Source organism: Halichoeres trimaculatus, unplaced genomic scaffold (genome assembly GCF_033239565.1).
Source record: "Halichoeres trimaculatus isolate MK-OKI-2021-1 unplaced genomic scaffold, fHalTri1.1 fHalTri1_scaffold_15, whole genome shotgun sequence".
Lineage (NCBI taxonomy): Eukaryota > Metazoa > Chordata > Actinopteri > Labriformes > Labridae > Halichoeres > Halichoeres trimaculatus.
In genome coordinates this window covers 21512355-21539729 of record NW_027437193.1, presented here as the reverse complement: position 1 = coordinate 21539729, position 27375 = coordinate 21512355, and the positions used below count along the sequence as shown (strand labels likewise).

At 39.7% G+C, this 27375-nt stretch overlaps 3 protein-coding genes across 4 annotated transcripts in view; 1 reads left to right on the top strand and 2 right to left on the bottom strand.

Annotated features, from left to right (window-relative positions):
- Positions 1-106: 106 nt before the first annotated feature.
- On the bottom strand, positions 107-5100 carry tada1 (transcriptional adaptor 1). 2 transcript variants are annotated; one of them, XM_074688460.1, is made up of 8 exons: positions 4961-5100; positions 4476-4567; positions 4318-4383; positions 3785-3879; positions 3372-3599; positions 2454-2605; positions 2132-2288; positions 107-1672 (listed from the first exon to the last, which is right to left on the bottom strand). In XM_074688460.1, the coding sequence occupies exons 1-8, from the start codon at positions 5041-5043 to the stop codon at positions 1520-1522; spliced, it is 1026 nt and encodes a 341-aa protein (XP_074544561.1). In that variant the 5' UTR covers positions 5044-5100; the 3' UTR covers positions 107-1519. The 2 variants fall into 2 exon arrangements, with proteins under 2 accessions (XP_074544561.1, XP_074544560.1); XM_074688459.1 differs by having other exon boundaries at positions 3785-3889; positions 4319-4383.
- LOC141804148 (protein zyg-11 homolog) overlaps positions 4461-27375 on the top strand; it is a 32478-nt gene continuing 9563 nt past the window's right edge. The window contains exon 1 of the mRNA XM_074688457.1: positions 4461-4619. The gene's annotated coding sequence lies outside the window, so the exon portion shown is untranslated. The remainder of the gene's footprint in view (positions 4620-27375) is intronic.
- Positions 11810-25876, bottom strand: LOC141804149 (angiopoietin-related protein 1-like). Its single transcript, XM_074688458.1, has 5 exons — positions 25595-25876; positions 19419-20251; positions 16017-16210; positions 14677-14947; positions 11810-13611 (listed from the first exon to the last, which is right to left on the bottom strand). The coding sequence occupies exons 2-5, from the start codon at positions 20218-20220 to the stop codon at positions 13424-13426; spliced, it is 1455 nt and encodes a 484-aa protein (XP_074544559.1). The 5' UTR covers positions 20221-20251; positions 25595-25876; the 3' UTR covers positions 11810-13423.

The following is a 27375-nucleotide window of genomic DNA, read 5'->3' as shown; positions in this document are numbered from 1 at the left end:
GAATCACATTATTTGTCTCAGACATTTAAGAGTAGGAATTAATATCAGACACATTTCCTTAGCTTAGTTGGTGCGTTTCGATTGAAGGGTAATTGTAATTGCCACAAACATGTACAAAAAAGCTTTATTTTTGAACTACTATAACTTACAAATAAGCCTTGTGTACAAAAATACAGAACAAGTTTACACATCTCAACCCGAAGGGGATTCTGTGGGCCAACAACTTGGCAAACAGCTATAGCAGAGCAGAGACTTTAAAAAATCCTTTATATTTACACATCTGTACACACATTTTGGACCACTCATACCAGACACTTATTGGCTTTAAACCAGACATCTAACAAGTTTGTAGGGAATAACTCAACAATCCTGTAAGGCTTTACTATGGTTGTGCGGGGTCTTTGAAATCTACAGGACAGCTGCCCTCTATATCATTGCGCCTCCCATGAACAGCTAAGGCTTGATCGGACCTTTTAATTTGGGATCTGTTAAGGGGGATCCATTTCTGTCTAATCAATCATTATTTGCGCTGAGTTAGCAGAGTACACACCAGAGGAAGATGAAATTTAGTAAAAACGTTGTAACCGAGAAATCTCAAGACACCCTACTACATGACAATTCAACTTTTATCATGTATGCTATCGTGCTTTTAAGGGAGTTATTTTGACCCATAATCCTAAACACAGTTCAGGACTGGAGGTCAGATTGGGATTCATAATACTCTGAGTCAGAGAGACTGCTCAGAATATTGAAAATGATCCAAAGGATAAATCATAATGACAAAATAAAAGATCTCTGAAAAGAAACAGCAATGTAGCTCTGTTGTAGATAATACACTATCTCCAATCAAACATATTTTTCCAAAGTTTTTCTTTTACTGCAGAGTTCAACAGGTGTAAGCAGGACAGTAAACACTTAAGGCACACTGTCAAGATTAAGTACTACTTTGCAAAGTGAATAAAGGAATCTTAGTAAGGGCAGCTGCAGAATTCACCGAAGGAAAATGAGGATTATCTGAAGCAGGGGAGATCTAAATAGTCATGTTATGTGAACACACCTGTAAGTCATACATCAGGGTTGGATGCTTAACATGTAGATCTAACTGCATGATCATGATGGCCTGCTAGTTTTTTTTTTGGTGTTGTTTTTCTGTGTAAGGTGTTAGCCACACACAACCACACATTTACACTCTTGTTTGACTCGTGTTTGTGGCTGCTGACATCTCACTTTTAACACCAGAAACATTAGAAAATAAAACTCTTTGTTGAATTCCAAAAATGAATCAGCTCAGGTGATAGTTAGCTAGTTTTTGTTAGAAGCAGAGTCTGCGACCCTGGTCCGATTGTTTTTTTTCCATCGGTTAATGTTCTACTTTTTTCCCCATTTATGGAAGGAGGAAACTATTTATCCTTCATAAGAAAAGGTCCACAGTTTTTCTGAAAAAGCATTTCCTCATAGGCATTCCTTAATGTCTGTTTGGTGATGATACCCAAGGCTCACAGTTCTGTGTCAGTGTTTCTCAGCTGGCGAGGACGCCTTCTTTGGCAGCGAGGCGCTGACGGTGCACATGGTCCTGCTCCAGTTCTTCATGGCTCGGGTGCCAAAGGCGTGTGAGGATGCGCTCCATGTTTAAAGCGTACATGGTGTGGGAGGGCATCACACTGTGGTGAACCTACACCAGAAATATTTATCAGAAAGATTTTTAACCATTAAGCTTCAGTTGAAAGACAAACAGGACAGACATACTAATTATTAATAATCCAGGGACGAAAGCAAATAGAGTAGTTGAGGCAGTTTGGTATGATGACCCCAAAAAAACCCATGCCAACTCAAAGTCAAGCATGCAGTGTCAAAAGTTGAAACAAAAAGAAAAAAATGTAATTTATTTGAATCCTTTGTATAATAGGAAATTGTTCAATGAAAACAAATCAAATGTCAAAACTGGAAATTGTATGTGGCTACATGGCTTCATGGCTTTTGAATTTAATCAGTTCTTTTAAAAGGTAAAGACAAAGACAGACTGGGATCAATCGCATTCAAATCCAACCCCTCTCAGGTTTTAAAACTTGGTCAGCACATGCTTTTTGTGTAATGGAAGACAAAGGGATGTACAAGTGCTCATTTTTGTTACCTGTAAAGCCTCAAGAAGATCAAACATGCTGATTGGAGGAAGAGGTGCAGGAAGCATGTCTGCAGAACAAGCCAATAAATGAACAGCTTGTTGCTCGGCTTCATCAGGAGACACCTGAGGTGGTGGGCCAGCGGCGAGGGAAGCACTGGGAGGGGGACTGATGGAGAAAAGAGAAAAGTATCACTATAGATGTGAAATGGTACCATGAAACAAACGATCATAAGGAAGGTTGAATAACACTCAAAATACACAACTGTTTTCTGACATATCAAACCTTCAAACACAACAGTAGCGTAACACACTGTAACAGAGCTGTCCCTACCATTCAGTAACACTGTGATAAGCAGCCAGGCTGTTCTTCAGATAGGGCTGCGGCGTGACATCACTTCCAAAGGCATATGGGAAATGACCGTCTCGTAGACGATAGGCCTTCCTTCTTGTGATTACAGCAGTCAGGACATCTTTCAGGTGGTGCTAAACAAAATCAGAGCAGCAAGCCAGACTGGGTAAATGCAGCTGTCAGTCATATTTACAGCTGGGAGGAACAAAACAGCAAGATACATCTTGAAAGTCTCAAAAGAAAAAAGTAACCAGGAAAAGAAAAACCCTGAATCTTGTAATGAAGCATTCAAAATAAATCCCTCTGGTGAAGCCTCTGCACTGATATTATAAAAATTTAAACCTCACTGTCCTCCTGAAGTTACTGCTCATCACATTTGGCTATGACATAATAAACCCTTAATGTTAAGTTAACTCAACTTTAGAATACATAAATGAACATTGTGTCCTTTAAATGTGTCCAAACTGCAAATAAAAGTAAATTGTACATTACAACTGTAATGGGGATGGTTTTGGTTTCACTTTTCTCCTGCTGAAAATGGGCTGTTAAAATCAGCCCGTTTGTTTGAATTTCATGTCTGTTATTTCTTTTCAGAGTTTAAATATCTGAATTTTTCGCATAAAAACTGACTACATGAAGTTACTTGTTCAGTTTTAAGGATTCAAAAAATATATATTTTAATCGTTACCAACCACACATCACTTATATCCTTTTTAACGCAGTTATCATGTTTTCAAGGTGATACTTAGAAAAAGACAGACCATAGTACTGCCCTGGAAACTCTGACAGAGGCTATCATATGTGGCACAAATTGTAATGCCCTTTAAAGATAATTATTCAAGTGTTTGATTTTAGGCTGAATTGACCTGAATATTGACCTATTGGCCAGTAGGTACACACCTCAACAGCATGGATCATGGTGTTGACAGAATCTTCTGTGATGTTATCCAGACCCAGCTCAAAGGCCGTTACCATCATGCGGGCCTCCAGCTGACCCCGTGTGGGCAGCAGCAGAGTGTGAGCACTGAGACGCAGCTCCTCCTCCTCACCTCCTCCTCCTCCTGCACCTATTTCTCGAGGGCTGAAAGGCTGGGCTGCGCTCAGAGGGTTCTGAGGCTGGAAACGATGCTGAGGACCATACAGGACAAAAACACAGCTATCATCTGGTGGCTCTCTGAATTCAGATAATCTTAAAACTAACATTTACCCAACATTTCATTTTGAAGATTTATCTAAAAAAAAATAAAATTTAATGTGCGGTTAACCTGTACATGGCAAGGATCTGTTGAGGTAACTTAAGAATGGTAACTCACATCAAATTTCTGTCTGGAGGAACATTTCTTCTTTCCTTTTGGTTTTCCAGGCTTTGAAGTGACGCCCCCTTGCCACTGTAGTGGCCCTGCACCCTCTCCAGAACCCAAACACACAACACAAGATATTTACATAAAACAAAAATGGAGGCGCCATCTTAAAGAAATTTGATTTTAGTTGATAAAGTTTTCAAAATAAACAGCTTCTGGTTTGCTGTTAAGAAATGATCAATTAACATGTTTATATGTCACCCAGGGATAACCAGTCTTCAAACAGAGCAATTTTCATCTTTTCTTTTGTCAAAAAATAAATCCCTTAAAATCTGTATCATAAAACAAACCAAAGAACTTTTGGATGGTTGCATACAGTCAATGGCTCCTCATTTTCTGTAATATTAATCACACTACCTAATTAATAAAACAACGAGTTAAGTAACCACAGGCACATTCTTTAAACATTTTAAACAAGACAGCTTCAAAAAAAGATTATAAGATTATGACAGTTTCACATCATACTTATAATTTAAAAAATGTACCTGGTGTGGAGACAATTATCTGACAGCGTGTGAGGATGGCCAGGAGGAAATCATTGTGAACATGAACTGCAGAGAGGGGAGGAGAGGAAATCCAAGATGAGCAAAGGCTCTTCGAGTAGCATTATACAACATGAAGAACAGTGTTTATCTCCACTTACCATTCTCCTGTGCTAACAGACGACGTGCCTCGACGTCAAACTCCTCTTTGCTGATCTTTTGTTTAAACCAAAGCTTTAGATTCGCCCAGTAACTGTGTGGACAGACAGTACACAGAGCATGGACAGCAAACTTCACTCCATTAGGTAAGAGCTCACTCAATACTTTTGTTTTTTAATTATTTTCATTTTAACCGCAGCTAAGAGCAAAACATCACAAAATATATCATTCAAACAACCAACATTTATATTGGTTATATATATCTCTTCCTACTACAAGAGCCCATTTTTATCAATAAAAATAAAAGTAAAAAAAAATATTAGCTCATGGATGGCTAACTGTTGCTAAGGGGAGATGCAGCAAACATTAGCATGTGCAAGCTTCTCATCCTCACGTAGCTGTAGAGTGCAAGCGGTAGACGGCAAGAAATAGAAAAACTAAAATATCACCACAAACAAAACAGTTGTAAAAACACAATTTAACTCACTGCTTGACATTATCACCGATAGCATCAGTTAAATTCTTCTTTGCAACCTCCAACTCGCTAGCATGAGCAGCCATCGCGTTCATGGAGCGGTACCAGACGTCATCATCCAGCGACACCTGGTGAGCGCCCCACTCCCCTGCCCCCTCACCTTTTCAAACTCAAGTAAAGAAATTAGTTTAAAACGAAAGAAAGGGGCACTAATTTACGCCAATCAAGAGGACAGACAAACATGACATACAAAAAGCAAATAACTACGATAACGTATATTTGCAAATAAGTACTAAAGTAATTTGAAAGAAACATGACTATTAGATTCTGTAAACCAGGTCAGTAACTTGTTCCATTTCATCTGCCATTTTCTCCACATCTGTTTTGATCGATAAGCTACGATACAGCATTGAGGAAATTCACGAGACAAACAATAGAATAAAATACAGGATGTAATTTCCCTGAATAATAAATTCGAGGCCACTGGTAAACAACATTGTTATCATTATTACCAAAACCAAACTGCTAAAGCATATTCAAGCTAGTAATCACTAAATGTTGCAAAACCAAACAAGGGTTGATGGGTGTTATTCAGGTAATTTGATGAGACCAGGATTTTGAACAAAACAAAAGTAGAACTATCCCTCTAAAGAATTTTTATTTCTTTGCAATAATATTGATAAGCTAGACTTTTATCTAAGCTGGCCAATGAATCTTCAAGTATTTAAATTTGAGTGACTTATTGAGCCTTTTTTTTGACCCAGAAGAAACATTTTCTATGGATAAAAATGAGATACCATGATAATAATGACATAGGATCTCATGATACACGAGAAAGTATCTTATTACTATAACTTTTTAAAATTTATTTCATTATTTCAAACTTTATATTTTCCTAAAAAATATGCATCTATTTACTTGCTTACTAGCGGAAATGGGCATCCAAAATTCAGGAACAAAAAAATATCATGTCATGCCATACAATGTCAATAGTTTTCAAGCAAAACCTTTTTTTCATATTTGGATTATATAACCTATTTTTTCATTATATGCAATAGTTTGAATATCTTCACTGAGTATTTTTTATTATTGATTGATACTGTTCTATTATGAACTAATTTAGATAACTTTGTACTGTTACACTGACTCCCTTTCCCTCCATTTTATAATTGTCACTTTATTTATTTTTATTCATTTTCTATATGGGTCACATTATTTCAATGAAAAGTGATAGAGAAATCTGTTCAATTCACTTATTGATGTAATATTCAGAAATAACAAACACCTCTCATTTCCAATTTATCCAGTCCTTTGTAGTCTATGGTTGGCACCAAACATCCTGTAGTAAAACTTAGCTGCCACTAGATGGTAGGCTAACTTAACATTTTTACAACAATTTTTTCAAAGCCCAATTCAAATATGTGTTATCTTATCTCAATGTAGAGTTGTTGAGCAAAGATAGCATTTCAACCAATGGAAGTTCTCTGTTTTGATTAAATGTCATCACACATGTAGGTAGTAAGGTCATGACTCATTTTTAACCAAAAGAAAAACACATGAAAATTTTCATTGTGAATCAGCAAGTGTTTGCACTGCTTTTTTCTTTTTCTTTTCTCTAAGTTTGTTTTAAATCTATAACTGTGTTTTTATCGAACTGCAACTTGGACTCCTGAAACATGGTTGCACTGTGGATGTGTGATTCTGATGGGTACCAAGAATGTAAACAGTGAAAAGGGGTGAGGCTGCAACAAAATGTTTATTTTAATGATTTTGAAACTTTTTACTGCTCAGCACAATTGAAGTAAGAGGGACTGTTTTTTTCCCTTCTCACTACCCTAGATATCCCACATTTAACAAGCTCAGCTTCATCCAGCACAAAACAGGAGCCAGAATCTTTGTTTTAAAAATTGGGAAAAGCTGTCATTAAGAAAAAAGTTGAATCATGTCCCACTTTAACCGCTAAATTCTTTCTCCATTCAAAAGTTTTCACATCTGTACCTACTTAGTGCAACAGATAAAATGTGAACTATGGCTAAAGGAAGGGTTCAGACTGTGTATTTCCTGTCCAATAATTTAGAGTTACAAATTCTACTCAGGCATGATGGAAAAAATCTATCCATCATTTTTGAAGCATATTTAGAACCGGATTCTACAGGACTTTAATTCCTTTGGTCTGTCCATGTGTCGGCTCGGTTAAAATCGAGACCTAAGTCCTACTTTTTGATCCAAATGCTTTTTTTTTTTTTTTTGGTGAATACCCTTTAAAAATGTTTTTGATTCTTCCAAGCAAAATGTGAGATGAAAAAAAATCCACTTTCCACTTTAATGTCAGCTAAAAAGCTACCTCTGTTATCTCTGTACAAATCTTAACAGACAGCTAAAATATGAAGTGCTAACAGGCCTTAGGCTCATGTTAGCATAAAGGCTAAAATACAAAAACGACATAAGAAGAGTTTAAAAAATAAGATGCACAAATTAAGACCTTCTGAAGCACATTGACTATAGCGACCATATTGGTAGTGGAAAGGACTCCGCGTACAGCTATAGGGCACCTGTTGGTCACGTGACCCTGAGCTGTGCCTCTGATTGGGCAAGCTAGCAATCTTACTATCTTCTGAACGGCAGAGTTAAACAAAAAAAATCACCCCCCATACAGCGTGTGCCGATAGTGAAATTAGTGACTCAGACAGGAGATGTTTTTTTGAAGCAGGCTGTAGATAGGTTAATTTCTGCCTTGAAAACGTTTTTTTTTTTTAGCTTGGTGTGTATGTGACTTCCGGTTCTTCAGGAGCCAGCCTCAAGTGGACACTCGTGAAACAGTAGATTTTAGCACTTTCCACATTGTCTCCTATACTTAGACTGGAGATTGTCGCTTGGCTTAAGCACGATTGCCCGCCTGCAGCGCTCTTCCCCCTGCTGTAGAGTATGGCAAGCGGTCATACTACTCCAATATGAACCAAACTTTACTAGGCTGCTCTAACTTTCAGGGTCTTTTATACTTATGGTAAGTTGTTTCGGTCTGGCACATCCCTCTAACACCCCCGCTTTGTTTCAAATGATTATGGAGAGATGCCGCGATCATACATCATGGATCACATACGTGTCCGTGTGCTTGTGCTCATGCATGGAGTAAACTGTGCCGAGGTTGGCGAGTGTGACCATGTCCTAAGTGATCTTGAAAAAGTCTCCCTTCTCTTTCCATATATGCCTGATTGTAATCCATCATCACCACCACCATCAGTGCCATTTTAGGTTATTTCAAATTGATACTTCTCAGCTTACTGATCAAGCAGGACCGGATTGACGAAGTTACGTAGTGAGACGAGAGATCTGTGTTTTTCTCTGCTGAAAAACGATTTCTGGAAATAAATTTGTTGTGATGGTGGACACTGGATCTGAACTGTCTGACAGAAAAAGGACAGAGGAGCAGAAGAAAGCTAAACACCACGGGCTAATGGCTAAAACATGGGTTAAGCTGTTTGTGATAATGTTCATTCCAACCCACAGTCAGCAGTTATTCTGCAGTGGTCTGTTCAAACTAGAGAGTCTCAATAAAATGAAGAGTGAGGTTACGATAGCTCTGCTTGGCTGTGAGTTGCACTAAATATAGATGGCTACTAAACTACGGTACAAAATTGCAACATTTGCTTGTTGTCATATTTCGAACCATAGCGCTGCATAACTGTCTCATTGTATCCGTTCAAGAGTTGTCTTGAACAAAAAAAATGTATTCCAATCCGATATCTTTTTATTTCAAAAACAAAGACGCACCTGTGTAAATTTGGTTAGTATGTAGGCTAACTGCCTGTTTGTTCATGACTTGTTCAGTCTACATTTTGTTTCCTACAGACCAAACAGATGACTAGAACAAGAAAATTTCAGGTAATGTTTGTAGGTGGATAAACTCTGGATGAACCTCATTTCTATTGCTGTAAATAATATCCTTATGGCTCTGCTGTCATATTTACCAAAAAAAAAAAAAAAAAAAACATATCGGTATTTTGATTTGGTTCAGGTCTTTGCAGGGTAAAACCTTGATGACAATACTCAATTTATTTTATTAGTTTTGCCACTGGACTGAATGTTAAATATGTCTGTGGTTCCTTATGTTGTCCTCTGTGGCTTCTTGGCTCCTGCCTCTCTTCAGCAGGTTTAGACTGGGAGGCCTTTTTGTTTTTCATTGTTTAAACTACGGTGAAAAAAAAACAGTCGAGCAGTCAGGGCCATCACTCCTTTGGTTCTGTCTCCTCAGGCGGTCATGAAGCTTTCCACAGACCTCCATGACTCACAGCATTCATCACAATAAGTGAAACCTTATATCCAGAGTACATACAGCTAACCGTCATACTGTGAACTATTAGTGAGACCTCCAGTTCAGTGACTAATGCTGACTCCACAGTGTTTTAAGGTCATGCGTCTTCTCCAACTAGATCCACTTGATAAGGAGGTTTCAAGGTCTGAGTCTTGAACAAACAAACTTTTCATGCCAGCTACATGTACAATGAAAACCATATGAATTTCTGGTCACTAAGAGATGTATCTAACAGACCTTGCTTCTGAAAAGCTCAAGAAGCACCCTTGGAAGAGCTCAAGTGTTCCTTTGTTTGATATTTTTGAGTTACAATGCTCAAGCTGACCTCTTTCTGTCATAAAATAAAACTCATTAAGATAAATCTGATTTTCCCAATCCCTGCACTCCTCTGTGTGCTTAGAGAAATATCTCTCCTCTGTGCGTTTTAGTCTAATAAGAGAGAGTGGAAACTGCAGCTGTCTGAAGCTTAGTGAGCCTTCCCAGATCCCTCCAAATGATCTTCCATCTTAAACAAGTGTCTGCTAAGCTTTAAATCAAAAGGGCACTTAGGAGTGGACCAACTTAAGGGGCTGTTTAACCGTCCCGGTTGAGGCACAAATTGGTCATGGTGCTTATTTTCAGAGAAAACAGCTCCACATCCTGTCCGGTGATTTGCCGGTTGACACTAACTGAGCTTTGGAGGGTTAATGAGTCACTCTCACGGACTCTCTGCCAGCTGCAGATGTCTTTCAGCAAACAGCCGTACAGCCAGATTCTTCCAGAAATCTTCCGAGCCTCTGTGCCATTTTGGTGGTTTAACTCAAAGACAGTGGAGCTTAACATGGTGACAAAAAGAGCTTTCACCTCTTCAACCTGCAGTGGTTCGTGGAGGACCACACGGCAGCAGCAATCAACCATCTCGAGACAGGCATTCAAGGTTGTACAAGCCTGAGTGTGGTCCCCTCACTGGAGCCAAAGATGTCACCTTCTCTGTTCCAACATCTGACTGTGCAATAGTTTGTGTTTTGTGGGTTTAACATGCATTTCCATGGCCCCACGAGGCTGTTTAAAATGTAAGGGTTCAGTGTGTGGTGGGCAGAGGAGTTGGAAGACTTGAGTCACAGCGTCTGTGGTAACAGAGCATCCCACACTGGCACTCTGTGGCGTGTTCAGGCTCAATGTTTAGGATGCTGGCTTGTGACAGGATGGAGGCTGTATAGTTTAAGAACCTGTTCCCTCAGTGGGGCATCAATTCAGTGAAACGTGACCTTTTCATAGAGTTAGCAAGTTTTCATACAACCAAATTAGTCTCTCATGTTGTGCATCTTTTAAATGCTAATGTCATGCAAAGATTTTGTACCAAAATGTGAAACATAGACACTGAAAGTGGTAGTAAGGTCACCACAAAAAACTGCTTCCCTGGGTGATTGGCTGAAGTATAGGTCAAAAACTCTGTCTCCCCATTTATCTCAGAAAAGCTGTGGTCAAACTTTTAAAAAAGGGGGGAACCACGTGGAAATGTTTCTCACATCCATTTGCTGTGGTGATATGAAGATATTATTAGGCTGCATTGTGTTCAAGTCCTCCTTTTTTTCCTGTTTCTTTTACATTAGACACTATTAGACATCAAAATTGTGGTTTTACATCTGGTTTAATGATAATTGATAGTTATGGTTTTTATGTTGTTTTTTTATGAATAGTAAATATGTCAAACAGGAAAGCCAAGTAGAGATGCAATTTATATATATATATATATATATATATATATATATATATATATATATATATATATATATATATATATATATATATATATATATATATATAATTATAATTATTATTATTGTTATTATTTTAAATTGCATCTCTCCTTGGCTTTCCTTTCTGACATATTTACTAATAAAAAAAAAAAAAACTAGGTATGATAAAATAGACAGATTCAAATTTTATCTGGTGAAGAAACTCACAGGTTGATATGTTCTACTGTAATAAAGGAAGAAATTTGAAACACTTTGCAGGACAAGATCAGAAAGGAGAAAGGCAGGGGAGATAAACTGTTTTGTCTATACAGGGTGCAATAATTGTTCCAAATCAAAAGTTTTTTTAAAGAACTTTAAGGTGAAAATACTTTCTTCCTGCTTTGTTGGTTGGTGAAAGCAGCAGACAGTAAACAGACAGGAAAAAGTAGTTTAGTTTGTGATGAGACTTGATTTGATGACTAGCTCTCACTGAGTCAGCCACAGAAATGTGTCACCACATGAAACAGGATGTCTCTGCAATTTATGTATCTGTATCCCAGCAACTTTATCACGCCAACATAAAGCACAACCAGCTGCCAACATTTCAGAAAACACTCTACACTGAACTACTTCATAATTCCAAGAGGAAAGGTATCTAGCGTCTCCTTTCAAAAAGACTTAGAGTATCTGCTTCCTCTTCGTGACGCACTTCCACAGATTTGGAATGTGCATGTAATCAAAGTCTCAGAACCAACCAGTCATGCACTCATTATGACTTGGTGAACGGTGCAGGAGGCCTTTGGATCTGAATAAACAAGGATGTCCCCTGGTGTGACCCTAAACATTCTCATTTATTAACAGTCTGTTGTGTAATATTGTCCTGCCAAGTATTGTGACTCAGTGGCTTCAGCTTTTATTGCTGTATTTTTTAACATTCAAGTGCAGTTTTTATTAGACCCAGCTTTTTTACATGTTCGTAAACATGTTTTCATGTCCAGATGGGTTCAACTGGTATCCTGGTTTTCTGTTAGGTCCTTTAAAATCATTTTTAAAGAGATGGGTGTGAGGGCTGCTGTGGTCAGAGTAAAAACAGTATGAGGGTCTATTTTTGTCGCAGACATAAAGCCTGCTGGATGCAGCGTTGTTGTTCAAAGCAGACCCACCACACCAAACCCCGACTCCCCTCTCCTCTGGGATGGTTTCCCCACTAAGATGCTTCTTTCTTTCCATGTGATTAAAAAGTGCAGGCACCCGTGACTTTTTCAGTGGAAGTATTTTTATAAAAACATACAGTCAAAGCACTTTTGTGTGGAAAGAATGTAAATTTCTATGTATTGAAAAGGAAGAGGAGGGGAAATAAGATGGAAATTTGGACGAGTTCCACCCCAGTTCATCCCATGCTTTCCCTCCCTTCTCTCCTCCTCTTTCTCCATCCTGTCTGACTTCCAGCAATGTGTTTCTCGTTGTCAGTCCCATAGCTTATAACTCTCGACCCGCTCGGTCGGCATACTTTTCGTGCTCGAAAACCACTCAAACATCTTTTTTTCCAACTCAACATGCTTGTTTTTCCCAGAAACGTACTGAAATTTAATCAACAGTCCAATGAGAAAAACATTTAACAGCAATTTCCATCCGTGCAGGCACACTTAAAGAATGATTGTCACATATACAGTGGAGGAAATTAGTTCTATTTTTCTGTAGGATCATTTACTGTTCCCTCAGGACACCTGGCCCTTTCAATGTTATGATAAGTTAATTATACACATAAATTATCATTTCAGGCCATCTGTACCCACACAGAGTACTTAAACATACACCTCAAAGGTCATTTTAAGTGTCAGGAGAAAAAGAAAGATCCTGACCTTCTTTGCGTAATTATCATAAAACAAATGTTCAAACCTAAAACCTCTGAAAATGTTGTATTCTCTAAATGCCTACATGAACTTGTATAAACTGTATCTTTAAGCAACAGTAACAAAAAAAGAAAGTTAAAAACCATATACAAGTGTCCCCGACCCAACGTTTATTTTGGCGAGGTTAACAGAGCTGCTTATAGATCCCATGAGACTAAAGCTCATAAATGAAATTCATACCCATGAAGTTCTGTGAGGAGTGGCGCCTCCTCTTCCCAGGTGACCTTATTATGAGGAAAACTGTGTTTTCTTAATAAGGCACACATCTTGTATTTTTATACTAAAACACAATCATATTTTACTTCCCTTCAATTTAAAGTGTGTTTGATGGATAAGAGTCGTAAGGCAGATATAAATAAAAATGTACCCTAATTCCCTCTATGTGTGCTTATATTACGATGTAAAACAACAAATCTTCACACAGACTCTGTCTGTTAAAGAGGCAGTTCAAGTCACTATTGAGGTTAATGAGGTTTAGGTTTGCCCCGACCACCATAGCTGCTCCTGGACCAGCCCGGTATACAGGACCTCCTCAGTCTATGGGCCGGATCAACATTCGGACAGCCTTCATGGAATAGAAGCCTCCACCGTAGTCAGCCCAGAAGATCCCATCTTGAAATTTGCTGCGGTAGACGCCTCCAGTGTACCAGACACCATTTAGATTGGTTTGGCCGCAAGCATTGTACCACCAGCCTCCTTTGTGGAAATGGGCACAGTTACCTGTCGTGGAGAAAGTGAGAGAGACAATTAGCTTCAATTAAAAGTAAAAATGAATATGTTTTTGTTTTTTTAAATCATGTCATTTGCACATTGTAGCTAAACCACTGAAACGTCTTCTGGTTGCAGCCATAACAGAAAATAAGACCACTTGGCATTTGAAAGGCATGCTATAAAAACAAGTGGTCAGTGAAACTAGACGTTAGTATATTGTTGTCATGGCTCAATGCTTAATGTTTTTGGTCATGTAATATTGTCCAACTAACTTTTTGACCTGAAATAAAAGTAAAGCACTGAGATGTTCTTATCTAAAGATGCTGCTTTAGTTACTGTTGACAGAACAACATAAAGTAACTGTAAAAAATTAAGTCATCAAGTACAAGACCAAAAAAAGAATATATTTTTTAACTGAAACAAATTTATCTCATCTTTCCCAGCAGCCGGGACAAGTTTTTTCAAAGAGGAGCTAAACGGCTCCAAATGGTCTTTTCTAAAAATAGCACAAGATCTTTACAAAACTTGCTCAAATGATGAGGTCATCCCTTAAGGATCCCCTAAATGGTTTCTGACACATTGGAGGGGTGGGCCTCAAACACCAAGGTCTGTCCATAGCTCCACCCTAAACAGGCCTCCAAAGGGCCAGCCAATCAGAGGGAAGGGGGTCTGGGGAGCAGGTAACTCAAATAAAATGTTTCAGACAAAGGGAAAAATAAGAGTTTTCCAAAAGAGCAGTGAGAAAGAAATGATTTGTTTAACCTGTAAATCATATAAGGCTACTATAGGGTTCTAGAGGGACGCTATAAAGAATAAAAAAGTAAAGTACCCTACTTTAAGTTCATATGGCTAGTTGTTCACAGTGCATATTTCACATTAAAAAAGTCAAGTAGTATTTTAATATCAGTGAGTCTTAAACAAGGGCAGCTAATCAGACTGTTGTCAACCATCACAAATATCACAAAAGCCAGAAGAGGAAGCTGTGATTATTCATCAGAATTAGACACCCTGAGTCGAATAGGCTTTTAGGTAACGTTTGGTAGATCAGGACAAAGGGACCCCCTGTTCTCGTACCTGTGAAACCGTCCTTGTCTCGATCTAGAGTTGTGAACTGTTTTCCGTTGTGGCTGCTGAGGGAGTCTCCAGCGTTGCCCTGGTAGATACCCAGACGTAGACGGAAACCCTCGCTCTCAGGCTCCAGATGGAAGCTGTTGTACTGAGCATACACCTTCTTATCCATCCAGTCCTCCAGCTCAACCAGAAGCTTGTAGTCTCCCTGTCTCCCCAGGTTGTAGATGGCTTCCAGACCAAGCCAGTACTCCCCGTCTATGTTGCCAAAGCCACTCTGAGTCAAAGGAGGAAAAAAAGGGCGGTTACGTTCAGGGTTTGGGGGGAAATACAGAATGTTTAGCCTAAGAAGTTTAGACTCATGAGAATTGTTTAGAAACAAAAACCATCATGTGAATGAGTCAGTGAGATGGTGACAGAACAAATGGGAATTTCCTTTATGATGACGTTTTGGATCATGGATGAACAACAGAACTTCAAAAGAAACTAAACACTATGTCAAAAGAATGCCTCACTGTCTCTGAAATGACAAACAGTGACATGTTTAAGACTTTATGTAGGAAAATAAGCATCCATCTCCAGATTCTGGTTTCTCACTCAAACCTCACAGATCTCTTGGATCTGGCCTAATGGCTGCTCCCTTAGTTTTGAATAACCACCAGCAATCTACATCTAGTGTGTGCGTCCAAAACACTGTACTCGGTGGAGAAAGTTGAGGTTTGTGACTGTGGATTAACTGCGTGAGCCAGCAGATGATGAATGATGTAGGGTTTCAGCCGTGGCCTTGTCTCAGCTGCTGTGTGTGCGTACATGTGGTGGCTTTGTGGGAGAGCACAGAGGCAAATCAATGTTGAAGAGCGCAATTTAGCTTCTAGTTACACATGCACAAGCCTGGCGTGGCTGAATGGAAACCTGGACGGTAGTGGCTGCCAGCAACATTATATACTCCGTCTAAATCTCACAGAGCTTTGATGATGGGGTCTATATGGTGTGCTCTAGTAAGCCAAGCAGCAATCCATCCAGGGAAGCACCATAGTAGCGGTTTTGGAAAGAAACGCCTGCAGACTAAGTTGTGGAACATACCTACCTAGTAAGGCATCTCCTGTTTCATAATGAGAATATCAAACCAAATGACCTTCATGAAAGGCACTGCTGACAGTGCATTATATTTCACCGTAAATGAAAACATAAGAATACCAGACAAGGAAGTGGTCTCAAAGACCCCAGATGGTTTCTCTAGCTGGGTCATATAACAGCACCCTGTTGACCCCGAATGACTACATTATTCTGGTCGGCTCAGGAGAGGAGAGAAAAAAAACTGGCAGAGAAAGTGTCTGTGTCATCACCTTGTAGTTGTCCCAGTTTCTAAAGAAGTTAACCGATCCATCTCTCCTGCTCTGGATCACAGTCCAGCCGCCGTTGTCGATGTCCTGTTCACACCAGGCCTGCACTGGCCTCTCAGCTTCGTCTGGTTTGATCAGATACATACCGCTGGTGCTGTGGCCAGCTTCCTGTGCATGGAGGCAGTCTCTGAATGGGCCTGAAGAAAAGAAAAACAAGGGAGGTCAGCTGTTGGTTAGGTAGTCTGTGGGACATGTTGAATAAGACAGTCTTGAGTGAACTTACGAACAGGTTAACTTTGCTAGTTCAGCTTTTAGCTGCACCGTTTTATAGACTACCTCATTTCTATATTGTCAAAAACAAAATTACTTGAATGTTAGGACAAAAAAGGCAGCATAAGCTTTAACTATGGTTAACTATAACTGCTCTCAGGCTGGCTTTGTTAGGCTAAAAGCAGTTATATCACCCTTAAATTCAACTTCCAAGGCTTGCGTTTAAACTGAAGTCTGTTTGTAGAGTTAACTAAAATTTGATTGGGCACAAAGCCACTGTTCTTTGCTTTGTGAGCAGTTTTAGTCCCTTTTGGAGACAGACTGCATGGGAGATGATGTAGTCACTGTCTGAGAGCAAACTTAGTTAAACCAACAAATATAAACAAGGGCAAACATCACAAAAGCAGACACTAATATCAAACACATTTCTCTAACACAGCAAAGATGCCTTTTAACAACAGCAGTAGAGAAGCAAATGAGCAGATTACTCCACTGCTGCCAGAAATTATTTGCTTTCATTGAGGTAACATAAGAAAAAAATAAACAACTTTGTCCATGACTTAGACATCTGCCTTTTCTTAAAATAACTAAACATCCCCATTGCATGAATTCTTTTTGGATGTTTACCAAGAATCTTCACTCAACCCCCAAACATAAACAAAGTCCCTGTTATATCAACAATTTGTTTCTAAAGTTGAGTTTTGAAGCCGATTGTTGGCAGTCTCTGTATGCTAACTCAGCTTAACTGTAGGTCAGCCAGACAAGAGACAACTACTTGAAGCTGGGTAGGCCGTTAGCCCCCTGGCTAACAGCTATGGTCAAGTCAGTGCCTCAAATTATATAAAACTTGTAACCTCAGTCTCCTTGGAACCTCCTCAGAATGAGAAGACAGAAACTTGTTTTTTAGACCAACAAAGTTTTCTGTTGTTGTTGTAGATGAAACTGTTAAAATGTTTGATTTCAATGTAGAGATGGATTCTTTTAAAGGGGTGTATTTGTGGCTTCCTGTGCTTCTGGAGCCACCCACAAGTGGACACATGAGGAACTGCTGGCAAACTCCAGTCAAAAAATATGACGCAATGCAGAAGTGCTAAAATCTGCAGTTTGTCGAGTGTCTGCTTGAGGCTTGCTACAAAGTACCAGAAACCACATACACACCACACCTAAAAAAAACTTTTAAGTAGCAGAAATAAACATTTGCATGCTGGTAAAAAAAATATTTAAATAAAATTAAATAAAACAGCAGTTCAGAAGATAGTAAGATAGTAAGATTACAAAGTTGCCCAGTCAGAGACACAGCTCAATTGACTGACAGGCAACCCACCCTATAGATGTTAGTGTGGAGACTCAAAGCCTGCCCCATTTTCAATATAGCTTCTGTCAAAGATTTACATCAAAACCTTGTTTCGGAAACAGAAGGGTAACATCATGGAGACTTTGTCTGTTTATTGTTCAGTCTGTGGCTAAATGTGGCTGAAACTGTTCATTTTAATCCTTCAATTAATGAAGTCATTTGAGAACTCCCACAAGTTCTTGTCAATATGTATTAATGACCTTGGTTGTAACTTAAATTTCTCAACAAAAAAAACAGCAAACGCCTACATCCGTAAACTCCCTGACATTCAGTCAACACATTGCGAGACATTATTCATAAATATATTGACCAGTTACATTGCACATTACTACCAGGCAAAGGACTCTAAGGCAATCTGACCAACTGAGCACATCTGGTACCTACCTCTGCTGGCTGCTTGATCTGAACAGAGCGCCTTAACTAGAATACTTATCAACTAGCAAGACTTCCTGTCTTGTTCTGTCTTTTTTGTCTTTCTTTCCTATCGTTTAATGCAGTGACCATTGTTTTGTTATTGACCATTGTTTTTGTAGCAGATCTCAATGTCTACATGAAAGTCTTCAAAAACATAAACCAAACTAACAGTGGTTTATTGAAGCTATGGTTGCTGTAATACTAGCCTAGCTAGCTAATACTCCCTGTTGGTTTTCCCCTCTTTTAAAAGTATGAAAAACAAAAATGTTAATCTAGAGTCAGTAAGTCTAATTCTTAAGCTATAGTTTGACTAAGCATGTAGTCACCATGTTTTTGCTTTAGAGGGCAGTTTCAGCTGCTATTAGTGGAGCACAATGTGACTGTGATGAATTACATGAAAGACATGGTAGTCACAGTCTGAGGGCTGAATGAGCAGGAAAAACCAGTAAACAAGAAAGGAAATCACAAAAGGCAGACAGAGTAATGGAGAACACATTTTAAACAAAGATGTTTACTATGTCGTCCAAGAACAGCAGCAGAGAAAGGAGCAAATTACGTCACTCTGACACAAAATTACTCGCCTTCGTTTAGGGTAAAACAACAAAATGGTGAACCCACCCTTTAAGTGAACAACATCTGCTTTTTCTCAAGGTGTTCCAACATTCTCATTACAAGATTTTTAATTAAAAACACATCACCATGTGTTTACTTAAGGTGGAGTACCCCCTCCAGGTTAATAACGATAATAATGTAAAGGAAGCCCGCTTGGTTGATGAAGTATGCCAGAAGGGCCTTTACTTTGTGGTTAGCAGTCTATCATAGCAGCCTGGTTGTCTCACATGTAATGGAACAGTCTAGTGAAGGATCACTTTCATACACAGCTGCACTGAAATCCTACACACTTTATTATTTTTGGGCGAGGGCGATCTAAATGTGTCAGGTATTTCTGTTGATGAGTAAAATCACACTGGTTGGGTCTTTCTTTGCTTTGCTTTAAGTCCCATGCCTCACCGGAGACATTACAACATTTTTATTTCCATCTGGGGTTGCGATCTCTATGTTGAGTGAAAAGCCAAGTTCCAGCTGAGTTTGCAAATCCTGAACCTTTCAAAAAAATAAACAAATGGCAAAAGGGCCACTGCAGCTACGTTCTAACTCTGTGATTATCAGTTTGTTGCTTTTGGCTGAAAATCAAAATTTGACCATGAATGTTTTAGAATTTTGTGGCAGAATAAAGCAATTAAATGAATGAAAATAAATAAGCAGATGGATGGATAGATGGATGGATGGATGGATGGATGGATGGATGGATGGATGGATGGATGGATGGATGGATGGATGGATGGATGATCCACCGACTTACTTACCTTCAGCACTGAAGTTCCTCTCTGGTGGCTTCTGAACTTCCAGGGTGCCGCTTGTTGGTGACGGCCCAGAGCGAGAGCCTCTTTCTCGAGCAAATCCTCGTGTGTTGTCCCTCTGAATCTCATTGGTGAAACGTGGCACATTAACAGGAATGTTTTCTGGCACCACCTGCACAAGTGGTGGTCCCACAGGTGGCTGCTCATGCCTCCGGCTGTACACCTGCATACAGCGCTCCTCTAATGCACCAATCAGCACAGACTGGTTGTTCACCACTGCAGCCAGCGCTGAGTATTTGGCCTCCAGCTCTCGATATCTGGAGGCCAGGCGTAGAGACTCAGTTGTAGCGTTGAGGACTCGGGTCTCCAGCTGTGCTAGCTCTAGAGAGTTATCCCTCTTCCTGATGATCTCATGCAGCAGCTGCATGTAAAGCTGTGTCACTCTGGAGTTCATGTTCCTGCTCTCTTTCCTCAGCAGCTTCATCTCATTCACCAGATTGCCATCTACGTCCACCACCAGCTTTAAGGTCTCCATCTCCCTGCGCTGCTTTGACAGGAGGTCACGTACACCCGCCACGTCCAGACGAGTCACTCGGTCCTTGTCGGTTGAATAACCGCGGGCAGCACAGATGGGTCCTGTGATCTTCTGCTCAGGGACCAGGAAGGTGTAGGAGCACTTCTTGTTATCTCCAGTGGCCTCTGGAGCTCTTCGTATCCGAGAGAGGATGGGGTGCTTGGTTAAGGCCTGACTGCAGCTCCAGATAGACAGACACAACAGAAAAAATAGACTCCATGTTCCACGCCCCATGGTTCCTCCTCTCTTCAACAGTGAACAAGTTCTGTTAAAAGAAAAGGGACCATTTTGATAAGAATAGTATTCCAGGTTGCCTGTATCGCATGAACCATAAAAAGATCCTATAAAAGAGATCAAGACCAAACAAGGTTTTAATCAAAACAAAGAGATTAATCTCTTAAATGACTCATTACAGATCTGTTCACTGCTATGACACTGAATTGGCACAAGGGAAGGTACAGTCAATCTGTCTATCATTTTTTTGGTTATTATTCTGAAGCTAAATAACACAGAAACTTTTTTCCATGCATTTTGTAGACAAATTCCTGGTCTTCAGGGAATGGAACTATTAGGAAAACCACACTTTTCCTCACGCTACTCCATAAGGTTTGGATTTGAGGTTTTGAGTGAAACGCCTGAACATCTATTTCAAGGATTTCCATGAGCACTGATACACCAACATCTCTCTGGATAGAATAAATGGTGATCCCCTATTGGTCCCCTGAATTTACATCTGGGATTAATCATCAGCATGAAATCGGTATTTGTCCAATTGTAAAAGCTGCTCAGAGGAGCTTCTGGTGAATGAGAATCAGACACCCCCTGTTGATAGTAGGTTATCTCTGATCATGTTCTGTGCATGCCTCAGTTGTTATTTCTGATTATTAGTCTCCTGCTGCTGTCTTTTAACAGGCTCACATATGTATTGCTAACCGTATTTTTTTTCCGGTGGAGAATGTAAATGAAGCTGATGTTTCTTAGCTGGAGTGTTTTCAAGGCTAAACAAAAAGATGGACGGCACATCTGCCCCATGAAGTGAAGCCTGAAGCATGCAGAGCTGCACATTAAAGTAAAATAAGCTTTTCTCTAACATCTAATCCAGAGGTGGCCAACCAGTCAGAGACCAAGAGCCACACCACACACACACACTTCCTCTCACACATAAATGAAAGGACATAAGATGAAAATCAATACACTTCCAAATTTTGAAAGCAGCATTTATGGCGTTTGTAAGTGTGTTTCATTTCGTACTTGGAGCCGTGTCAAAGACAAATTTCTGTTTTTACAGCAGAAAAGACAAAGTTCCATCCATGTATCTAGCTAGATAGCTATGAGCATATGTGCGATGTTGAGAAAAGAAACTGAAACTTAAGTATCAATCTCATCACCCAAGTATTGATTAATACTGATCACAACATCATTATATCAATAATTTAGATTGACTGGTACACCACTACTCATAATAACAATAATGAATGGATCAAAGAGTTGCACACCCAAAAGCAAAGAGCTGCATGTGGCTTGCGAGCCACAGGTTGGCCACTCCTGATCTAATCTGTCATGACAAAGACTTCTTATCATTATAATTTAAGTGTTCATTTTTGGACAGAAGTTTAATTTTAACCATGTATTTAACACTAACAAAAAGAGCCTGGATTAAAATAGAAGAATAGTGGAGGAACAGAGAGAGAAAATAACATTTAAACAAGAATCCTTTAACTTGTTTAACTGTAAGTGATAAACACATGAATATGTCCTGTATTGGACTTAACCAACCTAAAAGGATCTTCTATCTTTGAATTACTTGTGGTGTTTTGGTTAGCATGATGTCAATGGAGACTCCACCCACTAGATTACCTCTATGTATTGTTTGGTATGGGAATTTGGAAAAGAGACATTCACTTTAACATTGTTTATTCCATTAACACCACATTCACATTGATGGCGAAGGCTCTTTACAAGGCAGCCCTGAGACCTTACCCTTAACCTTCTGTCTGACAGATGACCACCTCTACCACTGAGCCATGACTGCCACATAGAGGTATTTTGGCTATTTTTCATCATCCATACTAATTCACATGGTTTCAATGAATAACTGTTTTATAGTGATAAATCTTCTTGCTGATGGTCTAATCCAAAGGCGACACTGTACCTGGTGAACAGCCAAACGTCAACACTTCCAGTGATTTTAGCATTTAGCTCAGGACACTGCTCAGTATTGCCTCACAGAAACAATAGCTTGGTGTATATTATATAAAGAACATTCATTTCCTAAAACAACCAGGCATTTTGTTTCTGCAAACAATACTCAAAGAGAAGTAAATTGTGTGTTTGTAAAAGACTGTACTCACTAGAAGTCTATATATATTGTTGGTGTAAGTTATTGACAGGACAAAGGACTGACAAGAAAATAGAAAGTTTGTTGTTTGTCACAACATGGCAACATGAAGTGCTATGTCGTGGCACATCGTTGGTTTTAAGGAGCTCTTGGATGAACTGTTCTGTATTGAGCTGGGGGTTATGAATAATCAAGCTTTGCTACATAATCAGTTCTTGTTTGCAGGATGATTTCATTGTTGGCAACAGCACTTTTATTGGCTTCGCTGACTGTAAAAACAAGTATTACTATCAGCAGATTTTTCTCTCATTTGGGCCAAGTGGTTCCAAAGAACTGCTGCTCTTTGTTACCACTTATTCTGTACTTTTTGTTCAATTTCCTACCAGATGTTTTTCTTTCCCCCTCTAACTCGATATAATCCTACATAAGCACCATGCCCGAAAATTCGAAATTGTCAAGGTGCATCTGCTGGAATCACACCGCATGCTTCCAGTCAAGACCCCATACTAGGGTTGTACTTGATTATGAAGTAAGTGGGCATGAAAATCTGAAGTGAAAACTAGCAGACGGTGGCAGAGACACAGCTGAAATCACATTAAACTCTGCAGACAGCCCTGCCTTTGGCAAGATGCACTTTCTGGTACGTGTGGTGGAGTAAACCCTGTGCCATACCCGCCTACCACGTAACTTAGATTACAATACATTCCCTCATGGCTTCTCTTTCATTATGACCACATCTGTATCAGGTGTCGTGGGGTGAGCAAGCAGGGATTTGTTTTTCATATTTCTGTAGCTCTTTTGGCTCAGACCTTCTCTGAACCTCCCCTATACAGTTTCAATGGACCTGCCCTGGCACGTGTGGAGAATTGGAGTGAATGAAAAATCCACAGTGTGACAAAAACTTGATATAAAGGGAAACATACTTGTAGCACAATTCAGACAATGTTGCCATTCATGATATAAAAAGGGGCTTTTTAATCTGTTAGGATAAATTGGTTTACGCTGCCTGTCTCTGGTTGTGGCAGATGGCTGTTCACAAATGTGTCTGGTTCTGCCTGAGGTTTCTACCTGTGAAGTTTTTCTCACCATTCTTTAGTGCTTGCTCCTTTTTATTTTGTTTGGTTTCTGCTAACATTATGGCAAAGAGTACTGCCTGGATCTGCTCCTTTCAAAGGAAAATTGCGTTGCTACAGGGTCCTGTAAAAATAAAAAGGGAATGAATTACTGATGATTTATTGTTCAATTAATGAGGTATAAAACTGTGTGTGCCAGTAATGAGTGAAATTGTTGAAGTCAGCCAAAGGTAAGTTGGTCCTGGTCGGGCCTGACTCATTTAAACTTGTGACATTTCTACCTAGCTGGTACAAGCAGAAAAATCAGATTCTGTGAAGACATGAAGGAACTGAAGTGTTTAGGGAGCAGCAGGGGGAGCAGGAATCCCTGGTTTATGAGTAATGTTTTCTGGAGTCTATTTTTGGAAGAGAGGCTTGCCATTTGATCTTATTGGTTTTGACAGCACAATGAGTGGAACAGGAGGAGGGGTGACGTTCAAAAATGCATGCTAAGTGAAGGTCCCTCCTTGCACATTCAATAGCCAGGCTTGGATCTCAAAGTGGAGCTCATCGAGAGCCAATTCCAGGCTGATTTTGGCAGCGGGGCCAAATCCAACCAGAAGGCAGTCTGGTGAATGCGGCCAGTGAGACTGAGTAACCTTCATCTAACACTTCTGACAGGCGTACAATATGATCCACTGCACATAGGAGCTCATCATAACAAATGTGCAGAGGGTTTTAACAGATGCCAAAGAAGCGGAGATAAATGAGTCCAAGAGAGAGACAGCCGAGGCTTTGAGTCATTCCTGTGGTCTCCTCTTGATGTTTAGTTGCACTGAAGAGTCCTGACCACACTTAATTGGACAGATCCCAGAGCATTACCTAAACTCAAACTGCTGCTGAAGCAGAATGCTATCCTTTATCATTGTTAAAAGGAAAAGAAGCTTGTCCAAAGGGAATTTTAATCTATCAAGTTTTTCATTTTTTCCCGGGAAAATGACACGAAGAAATCGTCTAAGCCAACTTTAGTGCCTAATAACTAGCTTGAAAGTTCGGCAGCACACACGGGTCCCTTGAAGCCTGTATTTTTAGCTGCTGCAGTTTGTTTTGTTACAGCTTATGAACCATCTGGGGGCAGAGGGAAAAGGCCCTTTAAGGAAAATGGGCCATGTGTCAGAGCTCAGAAACACCTTGGCACTGTCAGTCCGTTATTATTACCAAGAAAGGACTTTTCCCTGTCTTTCCTTAATCACAGGTCATCCCCCTTCAATACCTCTGTCTCAGTGAATTGGCTCCTCTGCACGTCTGCAACCACACAATATGAATCTCTCAGGCCCCGGTCTGACAGGAGTGACAGTGTTTACACAGAGGCTCCTCAGCCAAGGCTGTGAATCTCATCGGCAGTTCTTACCGCCAGGTTCCTCTCCGTCGTTCACACCCGGCTGGTCTTCATCAACTCAACCACAGAAGCCATGTTTTTTTTTCTTGACTTACAAAAAAGAGTATTTTCCTCTACTCCTCGCTCAGAGCCAGACCTGACCAGATCCAGCCTCTCCATCTAGATTAATTCAGTCCGAGCTACCAGACAGGTCAAACTTTGCGGTGGTGGGTTTTCCCAACCGTGAGGAACAGATCACACTGCCAGTCATCCCACTGACTGTAAGTGGTCCCATTGAGGTCTCACTGTCTGCTAGTGTGCCCCCAATTAAAAGATTTCTTTGACATCAAAAACCCACAAGAAGCCTATACCAGGGAACACACTTTGGTTCTCTTCCAACCTTCTTTCAGCACACTTCAAATACACGAGAAATCAGAGTCTTTTTTTGTCTAACTTTGTTGTGGCTTTTGCTTGGGGCCCACAGATTTTTAGAACTGCACCAATTAGCCCAGGAGTTATTCTGATGGTGCCACTGATTAGGTCTGTCTGTGAGGGGACGACATGACTCATGACCTGGTTTGTAAGGGTTATGAACATGATCACATGCATCTGTGAAATGCAGTAATACACATTCAGCATTTTCCTCTCTCACAGTTTTTTAAGGATACAGGGGAATCTAAAGTACATAACTTATACCCTTAAATCAAGATCTTACCTCATTTCACCAGTTTATCTTTATGGCTTCTTGTGAATTTCCCATTCAGTGATGATCGAGAAAATGTGAAAATCCATCCTTTTTATGACACAAAAAGTTTAAAAATGTAAGATGAAACTTTTTACCTGAGTATGGGAGTTCAGTTAGCAGTCCAGGAAGTGCAGGGTAGACCCAGTTCGATGTATCAGATGTGTTTCCCACACAGGTTCATGCTCTCCATTCTCCTCCTTTCACTCCCGGTCTCCCTCTGTCTGTGCTCTCATTGAAAATGAAGGCCTGTGTACAGCTATGGTACAAGCTAAACCCCGTCCACCAGGAGAACAGTAGAGGGTGGTCTAAACTCAGAGAGAGGAAGGCTGACGGTGTGAGTTTGCCGCAGAGGGAAGGCTCTGCCCTGCCTTCCTCGTCTGATGTTGTGCAAAGTTTGGGAACAAAACACGAAGCTCCTCCTAATATTTTTTGGAAAAGTAAGCAGAGGGTCAGATTGGCTGGGAGGGTTTTGAGGACACAGAATCAGTCAAGCTGTAATCATTTAACTCTCCTCAGGTCTTGTTTAAAAAGCAGTGCTGCTCCCACAGGCTATATGTCTGTCAGGTTTGTAAAAGTCAATGACAAGCACATAAACTCTCCTTTTCTTCCCTTTTCACAAACATCTGTCAGCTCCATTTATCACAAAAATTCCTTATAGTCTACTTACTTTTCTTCTTAAAGCTGTTTCCCATCGGCTCAAATTTAACGACTCAGTGAATCTGGGGATCCAGTAGCCTAAGCATAATAATGAACAAATTGTTTTGGATTTGAGTGTTTCTCCTGTATTTGCTCCAAATATGGGATCAGTGTCTCTAAAAGCTATTGGCAGCTGTGTTTATTTGGTTCTGAGGACAATAAGCAGAGGGGCTTTGTAGACAAAAAAGAAAGGCCCTCAGCGAAATGTTTTGAATGGAGGAGGAAGCACAGGCTTTGATGCATGGGGATTCTCTGCGTGGGGAGAAATACTTCAGCATGTGGGAGGATGGATTTGCTTATAAGCACAAAAGGCTAATAATGTAGGAGTGTGTGTGTGTATGTGTGAGACATTATGTATGCAGGGGACCATATGTTGTGTGCATGTGTGTAGAGAGAGTGTGCCACCTAGGTGGTCGGTTGTTTATAATAGAGGGTCGTGCAATTTAAATAAATTATACATGGAAGAACATGTGTGTGGAGGAAGCTGTTACTGAAAGAAGCTAAGAAACACATTGTGTGCTAACTCAAACCATGCCTGGAAATCCGTATATCTGCAACACATTAAACAAGAACTACCATTATGCAGCCAAGGTTTCCAAGATTTGGCTTGAGTCCATCTACTGATCTCAAGATGAGCCTGTAAGGTCAAAAAGAAATGAGACATAGAATTTTAACTCTTTTTATTATTATTATTATTTTTTTTTTTTACATTTTTACTTTCATGGAAAATGTTGTGTTTTTCTTTTTAAAATATCATTAAATTATGACATTCTTTTATTCTTCTATTTGTCCCAGAATCTAGGTTTAGACATCTTTAAGTTTGACTACTCATCTCAGTAACTTCACTTTTTAATAAACAGTGTAGATGTCGTGTGGGATAATTAAGCTCTCTCTATGAGCCCCTCCTTGTGGCTAAATAAGCTTATTACCAACTTCATCTTTCCAGTGGTAGGTCCATCTTTGATTTACAATGAAGAATACAAGTTTTGATTTGAGATAGATAGATAGATAGATAGATAGATAGATAGATAGATAGATAGATAGATAGATAGATAGATAGATAGATAGATCAAACTTGCTTAATTACCTAGCTTACACTGTAATCACCACAATTCTGCTTATTTGATAATAATATGGATAAGAATTTAATACTACTTTTCTTAATACATGTAGCAGAGTT

Coding starts and splice junctions, on each gene's coding strand:
- tada1 (XM_074688459.1), bottom strand. CDS start 5,043: ATGAACGCGATGGCTGCTCATGCTAGCGAGTTGGAGGTTGCAAAGAAG. Junction 3,890..4,318: donor AGATAATTGTCTCCACACCA/GGTACATTTTTT, acceptor GTTGTGTGTTTG/GGTTCTGGAGAGGGTGCAGG. Junction 2,289..2,453: donor TATCACAGTGTTACTGAATG/GTAGGGACAGCT, acceptor TTTCTCCATCAG/TCCCCCTCCCAGTGCTTCCC.
- LOC141804149 (XM_074688458.1), bottom strand. CDS start 20,220: ATGGGGCGTGGAACATGGAGTCTATTTTTTCTGTTGTGTCTGTCTATC. Junction 16,211..19,418: donor GAGGAACTTCAGTGCTGAAG/GTAAGTAAGTCG, acceptor TCTTTTCTTCAG/GCCCATTCAGAGACTGCCTC. Junction 13,612..14,676: donor AGACAAGGACGGTTTCACAG/GTACGAGAACAG, acceptor TCTCCACGACAG/GTAACTGTGCCCATTTCCAC.